We start from the raw sequence: 19,654 nt of genomic DNA, 5'->3' as shown, positions 1-19,654 counted from the left end.
TCTTATGTTATCAACTTTCGCTGATATCAAGCATTTTCAATAACTTGTTGTACAAACCGAGATGGTCCCTTGTCAGAGAAAGGTTTCTTCGATTTAAAAAAATGTTTCTTTGCTATACGGTTAAAAAAAATTCGTTTTCTTGTCTAAATAATAAATTTTTTTAATTGTTTTAAAAAAATAATTTTCAAATCAAAGAAATTTTTTCATTAACCGTATAGTAAAAAAACATTTTTTTTAAATCAAAGAAACCTTTCTCTGAATATATCAAAATATATAATATGTTATATATAAAAATTTTCTGCAATGTTATCAAACATAATTAAAATTTAAGCTATATACAAGTTTTATTATTCTTTAATATTTGTTAAAAAAGGAAATCAATTATAAATTACAACAAGCATTTAGGATATATTTATTACACATTTAAAATTAATTAAAAAGAAATCTTATCTCTCACAAAAGAAAAAAATGCAAACATTAAAAGCTTATTCATAAAAATAACAAAAAAGAGATAATCACAATGAATTAACGGAATAATAATTAAATAAAGAAAATACATATATTTGTAATATTATTTTTTCAATTTATTTTATATTATTTACAGGCAAGTAAATACGACCATAATGTTGAAATCAGTTCAATAAAATAATAAAAAAATACATACGTATATAATAAAAATTATAAAAATATTTGTACATAGATAAAATGTATCTAGATATAATGTATTGTAGAATTATATAAAATTGATATATAATATATTTTAAAAATAAAAGATAACGATTATTAACTTTACCAAAATTGAGAATATACAGTTTGTACACTAATTGATCTAATTAAATAAGCAAAATGAAAAAGATGTAATTTATTTATAATAATTTCTTTAATAATTTAATCGTTATTCTTTTAGTCTGATGCTGCGACATTATCTGTATTTTTAGTTAATTCATATTCCTACATTTTAGAATATAAAAAACTCTTGTACTTACTGTATACATTGCTTCGTCTGGATTAGGAAACATGGATGAATGAACGACTCGCCAACTTCTATCTGTAGCACCATCGAAGATAAGAATTCCTGAGAAAATATTAAGGTTTTTGTAAATTTTCTTTAAGAACTTTTAAGGAAAAATAATTTTATACGTAATCTTTTACATAACACAATGAATAAAGAATTTTAATTTTTTACGTTAAAATTTATTAACGGTTTTAATAATTCTAAAAAAGATATAATAACTTTAAGGAATTAAATTTTAACCATATCACTCATATTCTTCGGATCTATTTAAATCGAATAACATACTTTTTCATATTTTTGAATTTAAATGAATTTAACTTTTCTAATTTACATTGGGCGCGTTCAAATCGATAAAGCTAGGTCTGCTCGCCGACAAGTAAAAATGATTGGTTAGATTTAAAAGTAATAACAGGATTGGTAAGAATCATTCGCTTGGCAAGCATGCCTAGTCGCTTTTCTAGTTTGAACTTGCCCACTCTCTTGAATAGCTATACGTTGATAATAAAAATAAAATATTAGGTTGGTTAAAAAATAATTATATTTTTTGCGATTACTAACGTATCCAAATTGTTTTAAATAATTTTTTCAACATTCGATTTCGTCATCTTAAGATTTTCAACAATCTCTTGTGTCGTTAAACACCGATTGGATTCGATCAATACCTTTATTTTATCGTCATCAATTGGACTTCCTGAGCGTGGTGCATCTTTAACATCAAACCGAAATTTAGCAAATCAATTCTGACATTGCCATATATAATTTTATGACATTTTAACTATACAAATAACATAACTTTTTATGAGCTTACGTAGCATTCCTTCTTTTTTAGAAATAATACAGCAAAATATAAAAATATTCTTTCAATTATCATTGTTTTAAAATATGAAAATATTCTTTCCAATTTTCCATTTTGAAATCGACACCGAACAAACAATTGTTAACGAAATCGTGTACTTTCTTTTTATAAAACAAGCTTGAACTGTCAACTGTGAAGTTACATAATGAATTTGCGGTTTTTTTTAAGGGAATCAATAAAAAACTATTATTAAATCTAAACTATACCACAAAATAATCTTAAAATGTTTTTAATTAACAATTACAACTAAAAATTGTATACCTGGACCAAGAGTGTCAGTCATGTAGAGAAATATGTCATCGCAGGTTTTCGCCGAGACTTCGTCGATAACAACATTAGTCAGCAAAGAATCTGGTCTTAACACCTAAGAAAAATATAACAATGTTTGCTTGGAACAATTACTTTTACGTAATCCTACACAAAAATATCTTAAATATGATTTGTTTGTCAGGCCAAGCATCAGTGAATGATCATTGTTTCTGTAATGCTTATTTCTATCATCACATAAATCTATCTTGCTACATAATGACATAAAATTGCACACAAAACCGGTTTTTGATTATTCTACAGTTGTAAATTAAATCGATCCTACTGAGAGATCATTTATAAACGATTTATTCACATTTAACATTCTCCTTTCATTTTTATTAATATATGTTTTTAATACATGTAGGACAAAAACAATTTATTGAAATATTTTAATATCAATTAATGGAATAAATAACATTTTCATTACAAAAATATTTCTTTAAGAGAGATAAACTTAATATTTTATAATTTTCATGAATGTTAATTATATAAATAAAAATTGTATGAAATAATTATATAATGTTATAAATCATTCTTTCGTTTACGTCCGTAAATATATTTTTTTCAAAATTATTTTTACATTTCTATATTTATTTGATTTTCGATGCGGATCACTTACGAGCTGGATCCTTCACTGATGCTATCCATTCTACTCATTTTATCGCAGAAGCATGTCGCTCTGCTCACCTCACGCGGAAAAGTGACGTGACGAATCACTTGATCAGTTTTTAAGTCAAAGACCACAACCTTCGGCGGGCAGACAGGCATGAAATCATCAACTGATGTCATAACGCCGGCGTCAACGACCCATAGTCGGTCACATCTGTCCAGTCTGGTACGATACACCGAGATCAACCCAGTGCAGTTGATTTCTCCTCTTCCGGCACCATGCCAGTTCCACGAGGGATATGCTTGAAGCTTCGGATTGCTACCCAATGGTACGTTCCTGGGGAAAAAGCTCAGGGTGGCCGGCACACCAGAACGTAATCTAGGTGTGCTAACGAAGATTCTGTTCCAGGTTATCTCGATACCGGTCATTACTATATTTTCCGGTTGATATTGAAAACCGCGCTCGTCCGGTAGTGCAAACTCTAGCAACGACCATTGTGCTATAGTTTCCAGTGTTCCCGCCCTCATTCTGACATACAATAGCGACAGGATCGTCACTAAGATCGTGTGCCTGAAAAAAATTAAGGAACAAAAGTATACACAATTAATTAATTTAAATGAATGCCAATTATTTTTAAAATAGTCACATCAAAACATTGCACAAAAAGACATATGCCTTATCTTCGTTTCTATCTATGTAGATTAACTTTAATCTCAGTTCAATTAATTTTTTATCTTTTTCTAATTATTAGAATTAAAAAAAGGTGAAGTGTTGGTTGAACCGAGATTACAATTAAACTACATTGGTAGAAACAGGCGTTAGTCATAGTTCAGTATCCTTTTTCTGGAGAAAATTGATATTATCAAATTGCCCTTTGAGATTCTTTTAACAAGCAAGAGGTACAAAGTTTCGACGTGCTAAATTTATTTATAAGAATAAGTATAATGTGAAAATAAACACAAGACCTTGATCATTCTGCGTGTATACAGAATTAAATTATTTTGTTTACCGTTTTCGTTACCCACCTCATGTTGCAAGGCTAAATGCTAAAATAGCGGTAGAATAGAAATAGAAGCTTCAGCCGCACTGCTTCAATCACGCACGAGAGATAAAGTAACAATATAATCGGATCGGATACAGCCACGACGCGGTACCAGCGTCAACTGTCTCGGGAAGTATGCACGGGTGTGTACCACAAGTTCTACCGACCGAATACCGACTGAACCAATTTTCTAACATCAGCTTGTTAGAACTTGTTGGGTCCTTAAGAGACAGGACACCACAACTTGAATGCATTGTGTAACGTGTATGTACTTTTACTCGTACGCACAATCATACGCTCTATCGAGGAGCAATACGCCTACACCGATTAAGACTTCCCATTCCAGAACTTCGGAGTTTGACGCAAACCACCAGTTTCGTGCAAATCTCTTCGTATAAGGCAGTGAAGAAAGTGACTTGTGACTAACTTGCTCCGCGGCATATCCACTCTCGTATTTCCCTAACTTCCGTAAGTCAAAAGTTAATGCTTTCGTAGAAACTTGAAAATTTTTCATAAGTTCTATGCAATAAGTTTGATAAAGATTTCTTCGGATCCGATAATAACTTCATGATTATAAAACATAACTCCACGTGTTTCGTTTTAACTCCGGAGATTTATTGGTTGTAATTATAATTTGCTACGTGCTAAAAATTAAAATGTTAAACGTTGACAGATAAGAGGCGAGCTTAGAATTTTTCACACTTCACTAAAAAAGAGCTGTACACTTCTAACATAGTGCATACACGAAGGAGCTTCACTCGCTTGTGACGGAATATGCGATATAAAGTATCGATAATCGGCTTTACCACTAGTAAGTCACTGTGTGATATTACGAAACGTTAAAAAAATGGTGTACAAAATTGCTATGGAATTGTAACGGTTGTGTTGACGTCCTTGGCTGGTCTCGATCGAAAGTGCCCGGAACTAAAGCCGCGCCCATTATAACAGATATAATTTACGTTTTGGATATATATGTATATCTGCGACAAGGGAGCAAAAGGCAAACGATCTTGATTGTGGCCATTGTTTGTAATTTTTTCGCCCTGACTTATTTATGTCGTTCTCTTCGCGACGAGAATGTGCATGTTTAAAGTGGCTTGAATTTACAAGACAAATTTCTGAAACCTTTTGGTGATAGCATATAGGAATGATCAGATCGTAAAATTGATTGGGGAATGCATTTCACTCGGAATTTCTCTTCTCTCCGTGGCAAGCAAACATTCTATATTTTTTAAAAAAATATCGAGATATATACGAAATTCAAGCCGCAGTATTTTTTTCACTTTTTTAATCAATTTTTTTTTAGCGAGTCTTGCATTCTGTATACATCGTATACTGATTCCGGATACCAAGCTTCATATCTTGCCAATAAATCACTTTCTCTCTGTTAACAGAGCTCTTGAGCATGCATACCTGCCTAGCCTATTCTTTGTATTCTTAAGTCTTTCGTATATATCAAATACTTAAGACTCAAACTACCGTATATATTTCACGAGAATAAATTTATAATCTTTCAGAATATCTAATATCCGAGGTACGAATTCTTCCGTAATATGCTAGAAAGGTTTCTCGAAATATTGCAAGATATTCGCAGCTCTATAGATAATATAGAATTCTCTTAAAAAATACTATATATTTTATGTAGTATTTTATATATTTTATATAGTATTTTATTTATATATTTTATATTATATTTATATAGTATGTATATACAGTATTATAAAAATTCTTTATTTTTAATATAAGCTTCTTTCGATGTAAAAATAATTTTAAGATTAAAGACGTGCTAATATTTTTCTTTTTTTCTCCTCTCCTTTCTACTTCAATTTGAATTTTCTGCAGTATTACGACTGATAAAAAAAATTGACTAACGTGATCTTTCTACAACAAAGCGCGTAATTGTTAACAATCGTAACTGGATATTATTCAACGCTGTCGAAAGGCTGAGAATTAAAACGAGGTGGACGGAATGATACGGTAGTGTTCGATTACCGAGTATACAGTTTGCAATGTGTTTCGTTAGAAACCGAGTATTTCGTTGTTGCTCAATACCTCGCACGGAATACTATGGGAAATACCATAGGAACGATCACGACTGCCCACCGTTCCCACGATGAAACGGAAGCAGCTCGCTATTGATCCGCAACGTCTCAGCTTGAACAAGCAAATTCTCAACTTATCGTGGGGATAAGAACTAGTAAGATATTTTTCAAAGACCATTTATGAGTAGTTGTTGACAGGTATGATAACGTAAATTATATAATTATATAACGCAAAACGGAAATGAGAAGCGAAAAGAAATTCGTCCTGTCAGCAATAATTTAATTTTTGGCAAATCTTGACGGTTTAAAATATTTATAATTTCATTTTAATTCCACGATTCTATTGAAATTTTGATCATGTAAATGATTGTACAGGTAATGGCAATAAAAATTATATATATCAATTTTTATATATCGAATATGTTATTTCAAATTTATTTGCGATTCTTAATCTTTTATTTAATAAAAATATAAAAAATCAGATAAGAATTTAAAATCAATAATATTTTTTTTGCTGACTCAAATTTCCCACATCAATATCGAGATTGGCATCTAATTATAAATAACACGTTTCATATTACTGTAGTAGACTGACACGTATTTGTAAGAAATGTTAACATGACTATACCAATTTAACTAGATGCCATCAATCCATATAATTACAGTTTGCGGGAACGTATGATTAGAACGTATTTACGACCAAGATTTTAACTTTTTCACCGACCGTAATAAAATTAATTGCATGTACTTGGTTCTTTGAAGGCGAACTTGCACGTTTAAGGAATAAATTGGAAAATAGTACGAGAAACGCTACGTGAACGGTTCTCCTCCTTTCATTCTATAATAGCATCTACGATATTTTTTTCATCGTTCAAAGCCCAGGAGGCGTTTGCGCCATCAGCCGATCAATCGGCAATTAATTGAAAGTCTAATTTCGACTATCTCGAGATTTGACACACTTTCTGTGTAACATCGTTTGAATTGACACACTTTCGTGTAATATCGTTTACACAATTAGTATTTATAATGTGCTCGTTAATGTTAACGATTCGTGCTGGTTAAATTATAAACAGTTTATAATAAAATTCAGTTTGACTTTTAATTATAGCTCTTTCGAAATAAATTATGTAACAGAATTACAGTTTAGTCGAAGGATTATCAAATCAAAGATCAGATGATACACAATTAAAAATTCACCTAATTCGTAATCGGATATAGTTGGACTTTTATAGCAGCGTATTGTATAAAATCAGGAAGATAATCTGATCTGAGTATCAATTTTCATTGAAAGTTCTAATATGTCACATAGCTTCTGGTTCAATGTTCAAATGCTGGTAGGCAAAAAAGGAAAAAAGAAACGGAAGTTATAAAAATATTCATTCGTCATTCGAATTAAAAAAAATGTTGGTAAATTTGATACAGGAATTCGGAAGGAAAACAGGTGCATTAAGAATTAAATACACTCTTCGTCCTTCATGTAAGCTATTAATTTATATCGAGCACGTGCGTTACTCACAAAGGAAAATTAGAAGTGGAGAATAGGTAGAAGAGGTATTAATTGTAAATTGCATCTAGATGCAGAACACGCGATGTGATTAACTTTTTCACGCGCAGTGCACAATTCGTCGGCGTTTCTTTTTTTCTCCTTTCAAGCAAATGAAACTTGTTGCATGTAAAGCCAGAGGCATACAATGCAATTTCTCGTGCTAAATCGTATGCGATCTAGTAAATAATTCTAGGAATTCTCTTCTCTCTCTCTCTCTCTCTCTCTCTCTCTCTCTCTGCCCTGGGTGTGTTGGGATTCTCATCTGTGTATCATCTATATATCATTTTATCCTTGTTGTTCATTGAATGTTAAACGAGAATAAAATGATACGTGGGGAGCACTTGGATGGAAATCTGAACATATGTTGTGTAATTATAGTAATTTACTAAATCGCATGCAACCCAGCACAAAAAATCGCATCGTATGCCTTTGGCTAAATTTTATAATTCTGATCGAGGAACGAAGATAAAGCGATCTGTGTAATCTGTAAAAAAAATATATAAAATTCTAGATAAAAGTTAGAAAATATTATCGATAAATTTGCAAAAAAATACTTGAGTTATTTAATTAAAAGCGGTGGATTAATTTGCGTGAATCGAAATGCGTAATTAATCAGAGAGGATTAGTGCGCAAAAGTTAATTTAATATCGAATCAGAGACTTAAACCGAGAGTAGATTAGAAACGCATGTTGCGTTAGGAGAGAAAATAAAAAAACGCTGAATTTTTATAATACGTTTATTTCTGCATCCGACGAATGTCAGCGATTGACATTTTGCTTACTGTCGGAGTTTTTGCATCGTCGGTTGCAAAGGATGCATTGCAGCCAATGTAATTTTTGCAAGTCGAGTTTTGACGCTACAGACACACGTATATACACACACAGGTAAACACATACACGTACACAAGAGTGATCTTTACGCTACACACTTATGGCAATGAAAGATTGGCGTAAGGTACATATTGTTCCGCATCTATAACACGGAAAAGTAATCTCATTGAATTATAATGTTACTCGGTCTCCCGACTGGGCACGCCGGGGGCCGAGAAACCTGTCGCTGTTATCAACCCGTTCTCCTATTCCTTCTCCTCGGTCTACATCACAATCGGCGAGAACGTCTCGCTCTACATCAGGATCAACGCTTGATTGGCTCCACAGCCGACGGTACCCTGCATGTAATCTGGGAAGTTGCTCTCGAGAACGCGCATCTGTCCCCTCTTGTAATCGGGTACGATGTGAGTAGGCAGGGAGCCTTCGTAGCTGTTCTCGTAGACGGGCTGGAAGTTGGCGGCTACGAAGGGCGTGATGCTGTCCCATCTGTAGACTTCGCCGTTGCCTACGTAGCGGAAGAAGACAGCGCTACCATTGTCTGTACCCAGAATGACTATCTTCTGCGGTTTCACTCCAAGATCTTGTATCCTGCCTTGGGCATTGCCACTTCGGAGATGATCCGTTCGGATGCTGAACACGCGGCTGCTGCCCAAGTACGTAAAGAGCAGGCGGGTGCTACCGTCGTTGTGGCGCACCAGAGCGAGATAGAGCACGTCTCGGCGGTCGCAGTTCAGAGTCACCGCTTGAGGAAGTACGACGCGGTATCCACGACCAGAGGTCACGTCGTACACCAGGATCGCTCGCGAGGCTGCGTCGGACACGTAGATGAAGACGCGGCCGTCTGAATTGTAGTCCGCCACGACGTACTGGAGTCGGGACGCCGAGTTCGTCAGCCCGGACAGATCGACTGTTTTTAGGACCTGAAAAAAAGGGATCCGTTGCGTTCAATATTACATAATCGAAGAATTAATTTAATTTTTAAGAAGAAAGAAAATTTGAGAAATATAACATCCTAAATATCGACCAATAATAACATAATATCAATGTTATAATTTCATACTCAATAATATAATTATATAATATATGTTATATTACATTTGTATTGTTGAGTGAAAATTAAAATCTTGATGTTATGTTATTGTTGTTGTTTACTTGGGTATTGTTTATTCTATTGTTAAAAATAATTTAAAATCGATCGATAAAATATCGTGCTGGAAAAAGCGTCATATTCTCTTTGGTAAATTTAAGTAAATAATTTGCAATTTAATTGGTATCACAATCACACGATATGAGAAGTAGCTTTTTAATCGAGAATTATGCGTGGCTTGTTTGTTAGAGAAAACGATTAAAAACAATTCTCTTGCATAATCTCTTGCGAAAAAAAGAAAAGCGATATAGATTAATAACATGAATGTGTACGCAAACGGTGTGAATAACACAAAATTATATTACAAACGTAAACGAAATAATTTTTCGATTTCTTTATCAAAAATAAATGGGCGCTTTAAATAATGCAAATAAATATTTAATGCATTTAAAGCATTTTTGTGCTTTTATAATAAAAAAAGTAGGAAGATTCTAAAAATATCTCTTTCACGTAAAATCAAAATTTCTAATAAGAAGAGAATAAGACGCGCCCTTCTACATCGCGAGTTTCAGAAATGAATTGTCTCACCTTGCCAGTTTTTATATTCAGGGCGACAACCTTCGGTGGGCATTTGCGTTCCGGTTGCTCAAGGGAGTTTATGACACCAGTGTCCAGTACCCACAGGACTTCCTGGGGATCCAAAAAGAGGTCTACGACATTTTGTAGAGCTGAGCATGTACCTTCTTCCTGGAGCGACCAACAAGGGAAGGCCCAGAGGGAGGCCTGGCAGTTCTTATCTTTCAAGGAGACTCTCGCTAAGGTTACTGGCACGCCAGGCTTGTATCTGAGAAACATTTCGAATAAACGTTAGTATATTCTTTAATTCTAAGACATTATCGACCTCTTATTCTTATCTCATATTATTATTAGAAAATATTAAACATAAGATTCTTGCGACAATCTCATATAAAAAAAAAAAACATTTAAGTTCTTTTGATGTTCTGTTAATCTTTTTCTTAAAATTATATTATTTTATTAGTGCACACAAAATTGTCAGAAATAAAAATTATTTATTTCACGAAATAAAATATATAAATTGCCAAGCGGAATTGCGTGGATATTTTACACTTTACAGTCGATTTGTTATGTTCGATACATAAAAAATAAATTGTAAAGTATGCCTTAAATTTGTTTGTTAATCAGCAGTAATTATACAAATAATACTGCTTACCGGTATTGATCATTAACCCGCTAATATCGCGTGTTAACCTCGTAAAATCGCCGACAATCAGTAAGATTAATGATCGTGCACGCATAATGGAAAGGAAGTATAATGAAGATATCGCGATTAAACGCTTTTATCGTTGAGCAAAGCGCATTTCATTGCGTTTATAGTAGTAAATGCCAAACGCCCTTCGTGAAATGAGGCAGATACAATCGCCGATCAATAATGTCGCAACATTATTACACACATTGTATTACACACATGTGTGGACATTCTCATTACACGATTTATAACCATGACAAGATCTGCAACCGTGTGTCTTTCGGTTACCATGTCAGAAAAAAAACTCCATTATTTTCTGAACGGGTAATCCCCGTAGATATCTCGGTAAGATGATTTTATTTTTCCGCGTTGGAACTGCGATCACGATCGCGTCTTGCAATCTCAGTTTACTTCCAACTCGTGCCTCGTTAATTTCTACTAAGACTGATACTGCAATGTATCGATCGCTACGTAACACACGATTTGCAAATAGCGTTCTTTTCTTCTGCGATTTCTCTCCTTTTAAATGCTCGATAAACTTGCCAAAGAATACGGTTGCCCTTTTATCCTGGATTTTGTTGCAATTGGAGAGGATCGATTTCGTTTACGAATAGAAAGTACAAATGAAATCGGATACTTACGGTTGCCCTTTTATCCTGGATTTTGTTGCAATTGGAGAGGATCGATTTCGTTTACGAATAGAGAGTACAAATGAAATCGGATACTTCTTTATACAAACTTTTTCACAAAGGAATATTTTTAATCTTGCGATAATTTATACAAATAATACATGTTACTTTTTTGTAAGACTCCTTTGCAATAGACTTTTTTCTTGTATTAAATATGTTTATATATAAAATAAATTTTGAATAGCGCGAGAAATATTTCTTCCATGATTTTTAAAAATCTATATTTCGTTGGAAAATATCAATATTAATCTGCAAGACTACAAATCGTTGTCAAGATAAATTTTTTGCTAATAAAGATAACGTTTTACAATCTTTTTTTTTTTTTCGAAGAACGACTCAATAAAACTTCAGACATTTTGACGTGTGCATATTATATAGAAATCTGAACAGAATAGTGCATTACTGTGATATAATTTATATAATACATATATTGCAATATAAAAAATGTATTTCTACTTCTTAATCTTCTTTAAGATAATCTCTTTGTATTTTTTAATAAAAGATTAATAAAAAAACATATAAAAATATTCAAAATGTGCAAAAATATATTAAATGTTCTATCGCAGATTAATTGTAATTGCATTATAAGCTTGTAAATTGTGTATCTCATACCTAGGTAAAGCAAGGATGGCATCATCCTTGTGGATCGCAACCCTGGTGGCGAGGACGTTCTTCGAGATGTAACGACCACTGTTCTTGAATATGCTCTTCGTGGCCACGCAAGGCCATTCGAAGATGCCGCCGGTCCACAGAATGTTCTTGTTGCATTTTCTTTCGATAATAGGCTCGTCAGCACCAACGACAGCGACGACGGCGACGACGAACGTCACCGCTCGTGCGAAAAGCATCCTTATTTTTTGTGAGTTTCCCCCTTCGAATATCCGACCGCCTCGACCGCGTCTCTTTTGGCGATCGAATCAAATTGTAAACTGTAAAACCCTCCGGATTACGCCAATTTTATAATCCTGTCACATCGGGACGAGATATTGCGTAACATCTTTGTTTAAAAAATATTTAGTCGCGATGCACAGCGAGTCGACATGAACACGTTCCTTAAAGCAGTTCCGCACAAATTGCTATTTAATGTTGACCGAAAATGCCAAACGCTTAATTCTATAAATACACGTACAATGAATTTATTATAAATAAAAGGCATAATAAGTCGATTAAGGTTGTGTAATGAGTTAATTGACAATGAATTATTTCTTTTAATGCTTGATTACTTCGGAACACAAGAATATTCTCTTTCTTCGTTAAGTGAAAATAATAAAAATAAAAAAATTTGAATAATGTCAAAGACGAGTTTCACATTATAAGTGTTATAATTATAAAAATAGAAATAAAAAGAAAATACTGAGAAAATAAATTCACTAATGTTTATTTACAAATACGAAAGAATAAGAGGTATGAAAAATTTCTGATCACTTACATTTCTTTATACTTTTAATTCGAAAATAATGGTAGAAGTAACATGTGTAGAATAATTTTATTTAAATAAATAAAATAAATAAAATAAATAATATATGTAAAAAGTTTAATTATAACAGAGTACAAGTACGGAATATAAATCTATTTATATTAATTTTTATAATTACAAAAAGCTACAAAATAAATCTAAAAATAGATAAGAATAAAAAAAAAGATAAATTAAACAATTGTATTAGATAATTGTATGATTAACGTTCGTTTAGAAGCGGAAGTGTAATAAATTATTAATAAAACAAACGAGATCATTTCCTTGTGCATTGTATTTCCTGGTTTACTGCATTTTAATGTATCCTGCTTTTTGTGTCTTCCTGAACTCGTCGTTATTTATAAATAACATTAAAAAATGCATATCACGAAATATTTCCTCTTTACGAATTCATCAAACTTGAGCAAGAAAGCCGTTGCAAAATATTGTGTTAGAAGGAAACAGTAATATACGATAAAAATGTAAACGATTTCAGTTGATTCACAACCGACGTATATAAGTATAAAGCTGTATAAATGATTCACATATTCAAAAATTTTCGCCCCTGATTGTACGGGAAACTTTGTAAGTTTTTACATCTTTTTCGCCGCACATTTAACAACTACTTTATATTCGCTTAGAGAGCTATTGATCTAACTTTGTCTATTTCTTCAGTACTTATCTCTTTAAATATTACATATATATATATATATATATATATATGTATCAATATTCACTATATACAGCTTAATCATATACTCTTTCAACGCTCTAAAAATTTCGTGTAAATTTAAATTCATATAACTGAAGAACAAATGTATATATTCTACGTATTTATTTATTAAAATTTATATCAAATTTAATTTTTATCGATTTTATTAACTTTAGTAACTATCTTTTGGCTTGCAAATTTTCAGAAGTTTACATCTATGTAAGATATTGTTTTCAGTGTAATTTAACAATTAAATTGTTATATGTGTTGTGTTTCTAGAACATCGGGACATTATTACAAGTTACAAAAATCGAGCGCAGGATGAGAATCCCGACGAGCGCTCTGTGCTTAATAATTCTGGCGAATGGGTTATCGTCAGTGGTATGCGACAAGCAATTGTTGCCGGAACTGTCATTCGTCCTATCAGGCCACAGCTTGGAATGGCCGAGCGAGGACACGAAGAACATCTACGAGACGAGCGGACGTTACATTGCCAGAAATGTTATTGCTACGAGAGCACAGATTTACAAAGACGATGCAATCGTAGCGATGCCACGCTACAAGCCGGGTGTGCCATTCACTCTGGGTGTCATGTCGTTGAAGAAGAAGGATTGCACCCCGAAGGTGATAGCATTCCCCTGTTGGGCGATCCAAGAAGAGGGCAACTGCAAAGCCCTGCAGAACGTAGTAGACATAATTCTGGACTGCCAAGAGATCTTGTGGGTATTGGACGTTGGTATCGTAAACACTTTGGAGCAACCAGTGCGCAGGTGTCCTCCCAAAGTCGTCGGAATTGATGTGAAATCCGGCAAGGTACGAGAAATTAATGATTAATAACGTTGAAATACTCAGATAAGACAGAATTTATAAAATTTACGTATTATAATTTTGTAATTATACAACAATTTATTATTGTTTCTAATTGAAAAAAAGCTATCGGAAGCACTTGTCTCTGAGATGTCTTGATTTTAAGTAACATTTTAATTGTTTGATAAAGAAAAAAACATAAGAATATTCTCAATGACAAAATTTTCTAATATAAATAAATAAATAAATTAATTAATTAATTAATTTTAGGCCTTTATATGAAAGATAGAAAAACCTCTTTAGATATAAATTATATAACTCTGATTTCAATAATTTTTTTTTAAATCACAAATATTTTATATCAGCGTTTTATTAAAATTCATGATATATTGGAGTATGTAGAAATGTATTGGTCTGGAAATAAATGATTCATATTGAGACATGGTGTCCCGCAGGTCGTGAAAGTGATCGATTTGAGTCACTTAGTGAACGAGTTGTCTCGTCTGCAATATCTGACAATCGACTACGCGGACGACGGCCAGGTATACGCGTACGTGACCGACGCAGCCTCTAGATCCATTATCGTTTACAATGTCACTGCGGATAAAGGATTCCGAGTGATCCTTCCGAATGCAGTTACCACCGGTGTCCAACGGAGAGACGTTCTCTACTCAACGCTGGTGAAGAAGAGCTGCGGTACGCCAGTGTTGTATTTCACTTACCTAGGATCCAACAGGCTCTTTGCGATCAAGGCTGAGAACTTGAGACGTGGTCTCTCTCAAGGATCAGTTATAGATATTGGACCGAAGCAAAGCAAGATCGTTCTTCTCGGAAACGACAATGGCTGCGCCCTGTTCTTTAGGAATAAGGGTAAGTTAGCGTTCTCTAATCTGACGCATGTATTAATCCTTGTACAGTATCGTAGATTCTTCTTTTCGTAAAGCATAAATTAAATATAAGAAAATAATTGAATATAGTCATAGATCTTCTCTGTGTTTCTCAAAATAAAAAAAAGTTTGCGCACGGCAGAGTTATACTTCAAAAAATAATTTGCAACAATTTCTTTCACCATTAAATTACTTTCAACGTAAATTACGATAATTCTTTAGCATCTAATTGAGAAGAATAATTTATTTATTTTTAGGCGAAACCGATGTCTACATGTGGAACACCGAGACACCCTTCATACCAGAGAATTTCCTTCTAGTACAGAAGGGCAACGATTGCCGATTGCCAACTCAAGTGGTTCCTTCCAATAAAAGATTGATGTGGGTAATCGAGAGCAACTTCCAGGATTATATACAGAACACCGTGAGCAGCTCGGGTGCCTCCGTGGGAATTCATCCTCTGGTCAAGTCTTGCGACGACTAGAAATCGTTCGTTAAAACAAAAATTACAGAGCAACCATTCATTTATATAATTCGATGTCTCGTAAGCAAAAAAATTGAAATCAGTATTTTAAAAAAATATTTCGTATTTTGATGCATCAGATATATGAAAATAATATCTATGGAGTGGCAATGGAAGACACGACGATTAGCGTAAGGTACATTTTTCCATTATTTACGGTATCGAAATGAATTCAATTGATTTTAGTTCCAACTTCTTAAATCGAAAAAATAATCAAATTTTTTCGCGGTAAAAAGATGATTACTGAAATATACGACATTTCGCTTACGGCTGTGTTCCAATATACTGAAAATCTCTAGTATATGTTAGAGATTCTACACGGAAAGAATTTTTTTTTAATTTACCCTGAAAATATGGTAGTTGTGGTACAATATTATAAAGATTTTTAACATTTTTTAAAATTTACCCTGAAAATATGGTAGTTGTGGTACAATATTTTAAAGATTTTTAACTTTTTTTTAATTTACCCTGAAAATATGGTAGTTGTGGTACAATATTTTAAAGATTTTTAACATGCACTTCAGTAAAATTAATCAAACTTATTTTATATTTTATTATAGTTTTATTAATAAATGAGAGAAATTTACATAAAATTCTTCGAAATACAATGTTGTCCCAGGACTACCATATTTTCAGGGTAAATTCTAAAAAAAGAATTCTCTCCGTGTACATATATCAGAGCCACCAGCGATTTTATCAAAATCCTATAGAGAGAAAGATACATATAATTTCTCTCTGTACATATACTATCGGACTATCTCACTTTAACTTATACTGTGTGTTTCACTTTATAATCTTAATTAAAGTTAGGAGATGATATCCATAATCCGTTCTTATTTTAAGACCGTCTTAAGTAATATCTTAAAATGCTAGTACAGCTTTTTGATGGTTTATGACATCTTAAGACTGTACTTAAGACAGTCTTAAAGTCATAAGAATCGACTATGAATACCGTCCATAGAGTGAAACAATATAAGTTAAAGTGAGATAGTATGTATATGTTAAGGACTAAGTCCGTAAGTAGGCAATGTCGACATTGCCCAAGTAAAGCTCTAAATATGTCAAAGTAGCGCAATCCTTTTATCTGACCCGAAATGCCGACAACTTTCCTATTAGCTATTTCGACCGCTATTTTCGACCTAGTTGTCTGTACTCCAATAAGCACTTAGTATTATTGGTATATGGTATGATTAGTAAGTCGGAAATGGAGGATCTTTGCGCTACTTGATATATCTAGAGCTTTATGGCTGAGTTGCCTGCTGTATAATATCAGCATTGCGGGCAATGTCAACACTGCTTACTTGCGGGCTTTGCCCGTAATATATACATGAAGAAATTGTATATATTTTTCTCTCTCGTAGAATTTTGACAAAATTGCTCGTGGCCAAATTCTGTTATAGGGTCTCTAATATACGTAAAATAAACTATAGATTTTCGGTACTGATAGTGTATAGTATATACAGGAACATGATCTAATTGTGAGTTAAAAAAAAAGATAAGAAGAGATTAAGTTCTATTTTGTCGCTGATCTAGTCACGTAACCGGCACATCTTGCGCCTTGATCCTCGTAAGTATAGTAAGTTTAATTTGCGAAGATCGATTAATGTAAGCGCTGAAACATTCCTTTAAGTCGCATAGATAAATAGTAAATTGACAATGTTGTTTGGTATAATTAATGTAACCGTAACCGATAGGGGGTTCATATATTATATAAAATCCCGCGCTGTATAATCCCGTATTTGGACGAGTTGACCAGTGTAAAAATTACTTGTCGATGCCAGCATATAGCTGCCAGTTTCAAGACGAATTTTCAAAACCTTGTAATTATTCACCTGTTCAACGATCGAAAAAAGACATTTATTGACGAAATATGTATAATTGATCGTAATACCTGTAATTGTTAAGTCAAACCAAACTACTAATAAATGCCAGCTTATATAAACGTATATATATCAATTTAGACATGTACCAAATTTATGTAACTCTTGTATACGTAGAACTAGTCCATTTTTGGTAAAGGCGTCTTAAAACTACCGAACATAATTCCTCTTCATTATCTGAATTCATTCTTTATTGCCATTCTTTATTGCTTTGTAATGGAACTGTCTTGAATCACAAAATAAGGTCCCATTTTTAAGTAATTAACAGTTAAAAATAAATTAATAGTTAAAAATCTTACGACAAATCAATCTTTAGGAGAAACTAAATGATGAAGAGTAGAAATTTTTTAGTAGAATTTTAATATAAATATTGATTGGAAATATGCGATGAATATAATAAATAATAAAATATATTGAAATAATGACGTTTTCACAAGAAAATTATCCTTAAATCAACCAAAGAATTAAGATAAGCGTAACTCTCTGAAAAATTTTCTATCATATTTTATAAAAATTAAAAATATAGTTATTACATCGCAAAATAGTACTTTTGGATTTTAATTGTTCTAGATTTAAGTGTCGAATTGCTCAAAGTATTCTTTTTCGTTGTACCGGGACATTTCGAATTTACCAGACCCCATACGTTTCTTCGCGCATCCATTATATAATCGGTTATGCACGGGACGTCATCGTTTTGTACCAGAACCGAATGACTCTGCGCCTGAAAGGACAGATCAATCAATTATTCACAATGTGGCTTTTAAAGGGGATTGAATTAAATAATTTACGTTTAAAGGAAGCTTAGTGTTCCATCGCACGCTGGCTCTCTCTGAAGTCATAAAATAGTGTAGGCCGTCTTTTAAATCGCTGAACAGTCCTACGGAAGAACCTAATTTCTTCCCAAGCCAAGTCACTGTTACATTTTGTACTTCCTGAAGCAATATAATGAGGTTTAAAAATTAACGAAGATTATCTTGAAGATTATCTTTGAAAATGCAGATAACGGAGTAATCACACCAGTCTGTATTTTTATTTCTTTGAAATTTATGTAAAAAATTGTCGATTTATTGCAGATATCACTCAATTGTATTGTCAATCAAAGCAAATAATATGAAAAGCTTAATACGTACGCGTGAAGATATTCGTAATAATTTATCTGTACTAATCCTTTCCAGATTGATGCTAAATAGATCATGTGAATTATGTCCTGTCATATATAAAATTGAATTCATCCGAGAAACAGCAAGATCGATGAATTGCACGCGAGGAATTTCGGATCCGTGTAACATTCTTAATTTCCACCACTTGCGTAATCCTGAAATTCGTATCGCAATCGACATAAAAAGAGAATAATTTTGTAGCGCCATATAAACACCTTCTTCGAATATACGTAAATTACCCGAACTATAAATAACGATCGTTTCGTCACCGGCATCTGCGATATAACCGCGAAATCCCCATTGATCTTCAAACGGATCAATTACGAGAGACTTTAAATGTTTTACTGACACTTTAGTTAACTCGGTGGATGATACCTTTAAAAATTGTTTAAGTAAATGGAATTAATTATCCAAATATTTATTTTTTTGGAAATAAAATTTAGTTTGAGCAAGATTAAATTACAGCATAATTTTGTTATTTTTATAAATCGCTCTTTGATTTGTTATGCTGGTAGTAATCTGACGTTATTTGTCATTATTTTAACTTCAAAATGACGATAAGTAACGTCAGTTCACTACTGGGGTAAATTTTAAATTAGAATCGTAGCTCTCTAAAAGTATAAACGAGATATATTAGGTATGGGAATAAGTTTCCGCCCATTAGAGAGATGTCGTTAGTAGCACTGCTTATGTGTTTGATAAAACGGCAATACATGTATTTGAAAGGTGTGTGTTCAAGCTTTTGAGCCCAGTAGTTGATATTCGTTCAAAGCGATTTGTTTGAACTAAACTTTGAAACAAAAACAATAGGAATGGGACAATAGGCACAATAAGTTGATTCTGCTACGTGGCAACGCTATGTCACACGTTGCAAAACCGGTCAAGAAATACTTGGAAGGAGTGAAGTGGGAAATTCTGCCCTACCCGCCGTATTCACCG

At 32.9% G+C, this 19,654-nt stretch overlaps 3 protein-coding genes across 3 annotated transcripts in view; 1 reads left to right on the top strand and 2 right to left on the bottom strand.

Moving 5' to 3' along the window:
* LOC108764750 (uncharacterized) overlaps window positions 1–12,378 on the bottom strand; it is a 14,984-nt gene extending 2,606 nt beyond the window's left edge. Inside the window, exons 1-6 of the mRNA XM_018513119.1 lie at window positions 11,906–12,378; window positions 9,926–10,181; window positions 8,548–9,170; window positions 2,868–3,360; window positions 2,133–2,235; window positions 987–1,075 (exon numbers count right to left, since the gene is read on the bottom strand). Of these exons, the coding sequence (XP_018368621.1) occupies window positions 987–1,075; window positions 2,133–2,235; window positions 2,868–3,360; window positions 8,548–9,170; window positions 9,926–10,181; window positions 11,906–12,141 (1,800 nt within the window). The 5' untranslated portion in view covers window positions 12,142–12,378. The remainder of the gene's footprint in view (window positions 1–986; window positions 1,076–2,132; window positions 2,236–2,867; window positions 3,361–8,547; window positions 9,171–9,925; window positions 10,182–11,905) is intronic.
* Window positions 12,080–15,687, top strand: yellow-g (L-dopachrome tautomerase yellow-g). The gene is made up of 4 exons (XM_018513117.1): window positions 12,080–12,152; window positions 13,738–14,271; window positions 14,721–15,135; window positions 15,410–15,687. The coding sequence occupies exons 2-4, from the start codon at window positions 13,780–13,782 to the stop codon at window positions 15,634–15,636; spliced, it is 1,134 nt and encodes a 377-aa protein (XP_018368619.1). The 5' UTR covers window positions 12,080–12,152; window positions 13,738–13,779; the 3' UTR covers window positions 15,637–15,687.
* A 2,397-nt stretch (window positions 15,688–18,084) lies between these two features.
* The window catches only part of LOC108764700 (uncharacterized), a 3,153-nt gene continuing 1,583 nt past the window's right edge, over window positions 18,085–19,654 (bottom strand). Inside the window, exons 3-6 of the mRNA XM_018513044.1 lie at window positions 18,955–19,090; window positions 18,686–18,870; window positions 18,344–18,487; window positions 18,085–18,276 (exon numbers count right to left, since the gene is read on the bottom strand). Coding sequence (XP_018368546.1) covers window positions 18,085–18,276; window positions 18,344–18,487; window positions 18,686–18,870; window positions 18,955–19,090 — 657 coding nt within the window. The remainder of the gene's footprint in view (window positions 18,277–18,343; window positions 18,488–18,685; window positions 18,871–18,954; window positions 19,091–19,654) is intronic.

This window comes from Trachymyrmex cornetzi, unplaced genomic scaffold (assembly GCF_001594075.2).
Source record: "Trachymyrmex cornetzi isolate Tcor2-1 unplaced genomic scaffold, Tcor1.1 scaffold45, whole genome shotgun sequence".
Classification (NCBI taxonomy): Eukaryota; Metazoa; Arthropoda; class Insecta; order Hymenoptera; family Formicidae; genus Trachymyrmex; species Trachymyrmex cornetzi.
Note: the sequence above shows the minus strand (reverse complement) of the source record. Positions and strands in the feature narration are given on the sequence as shown.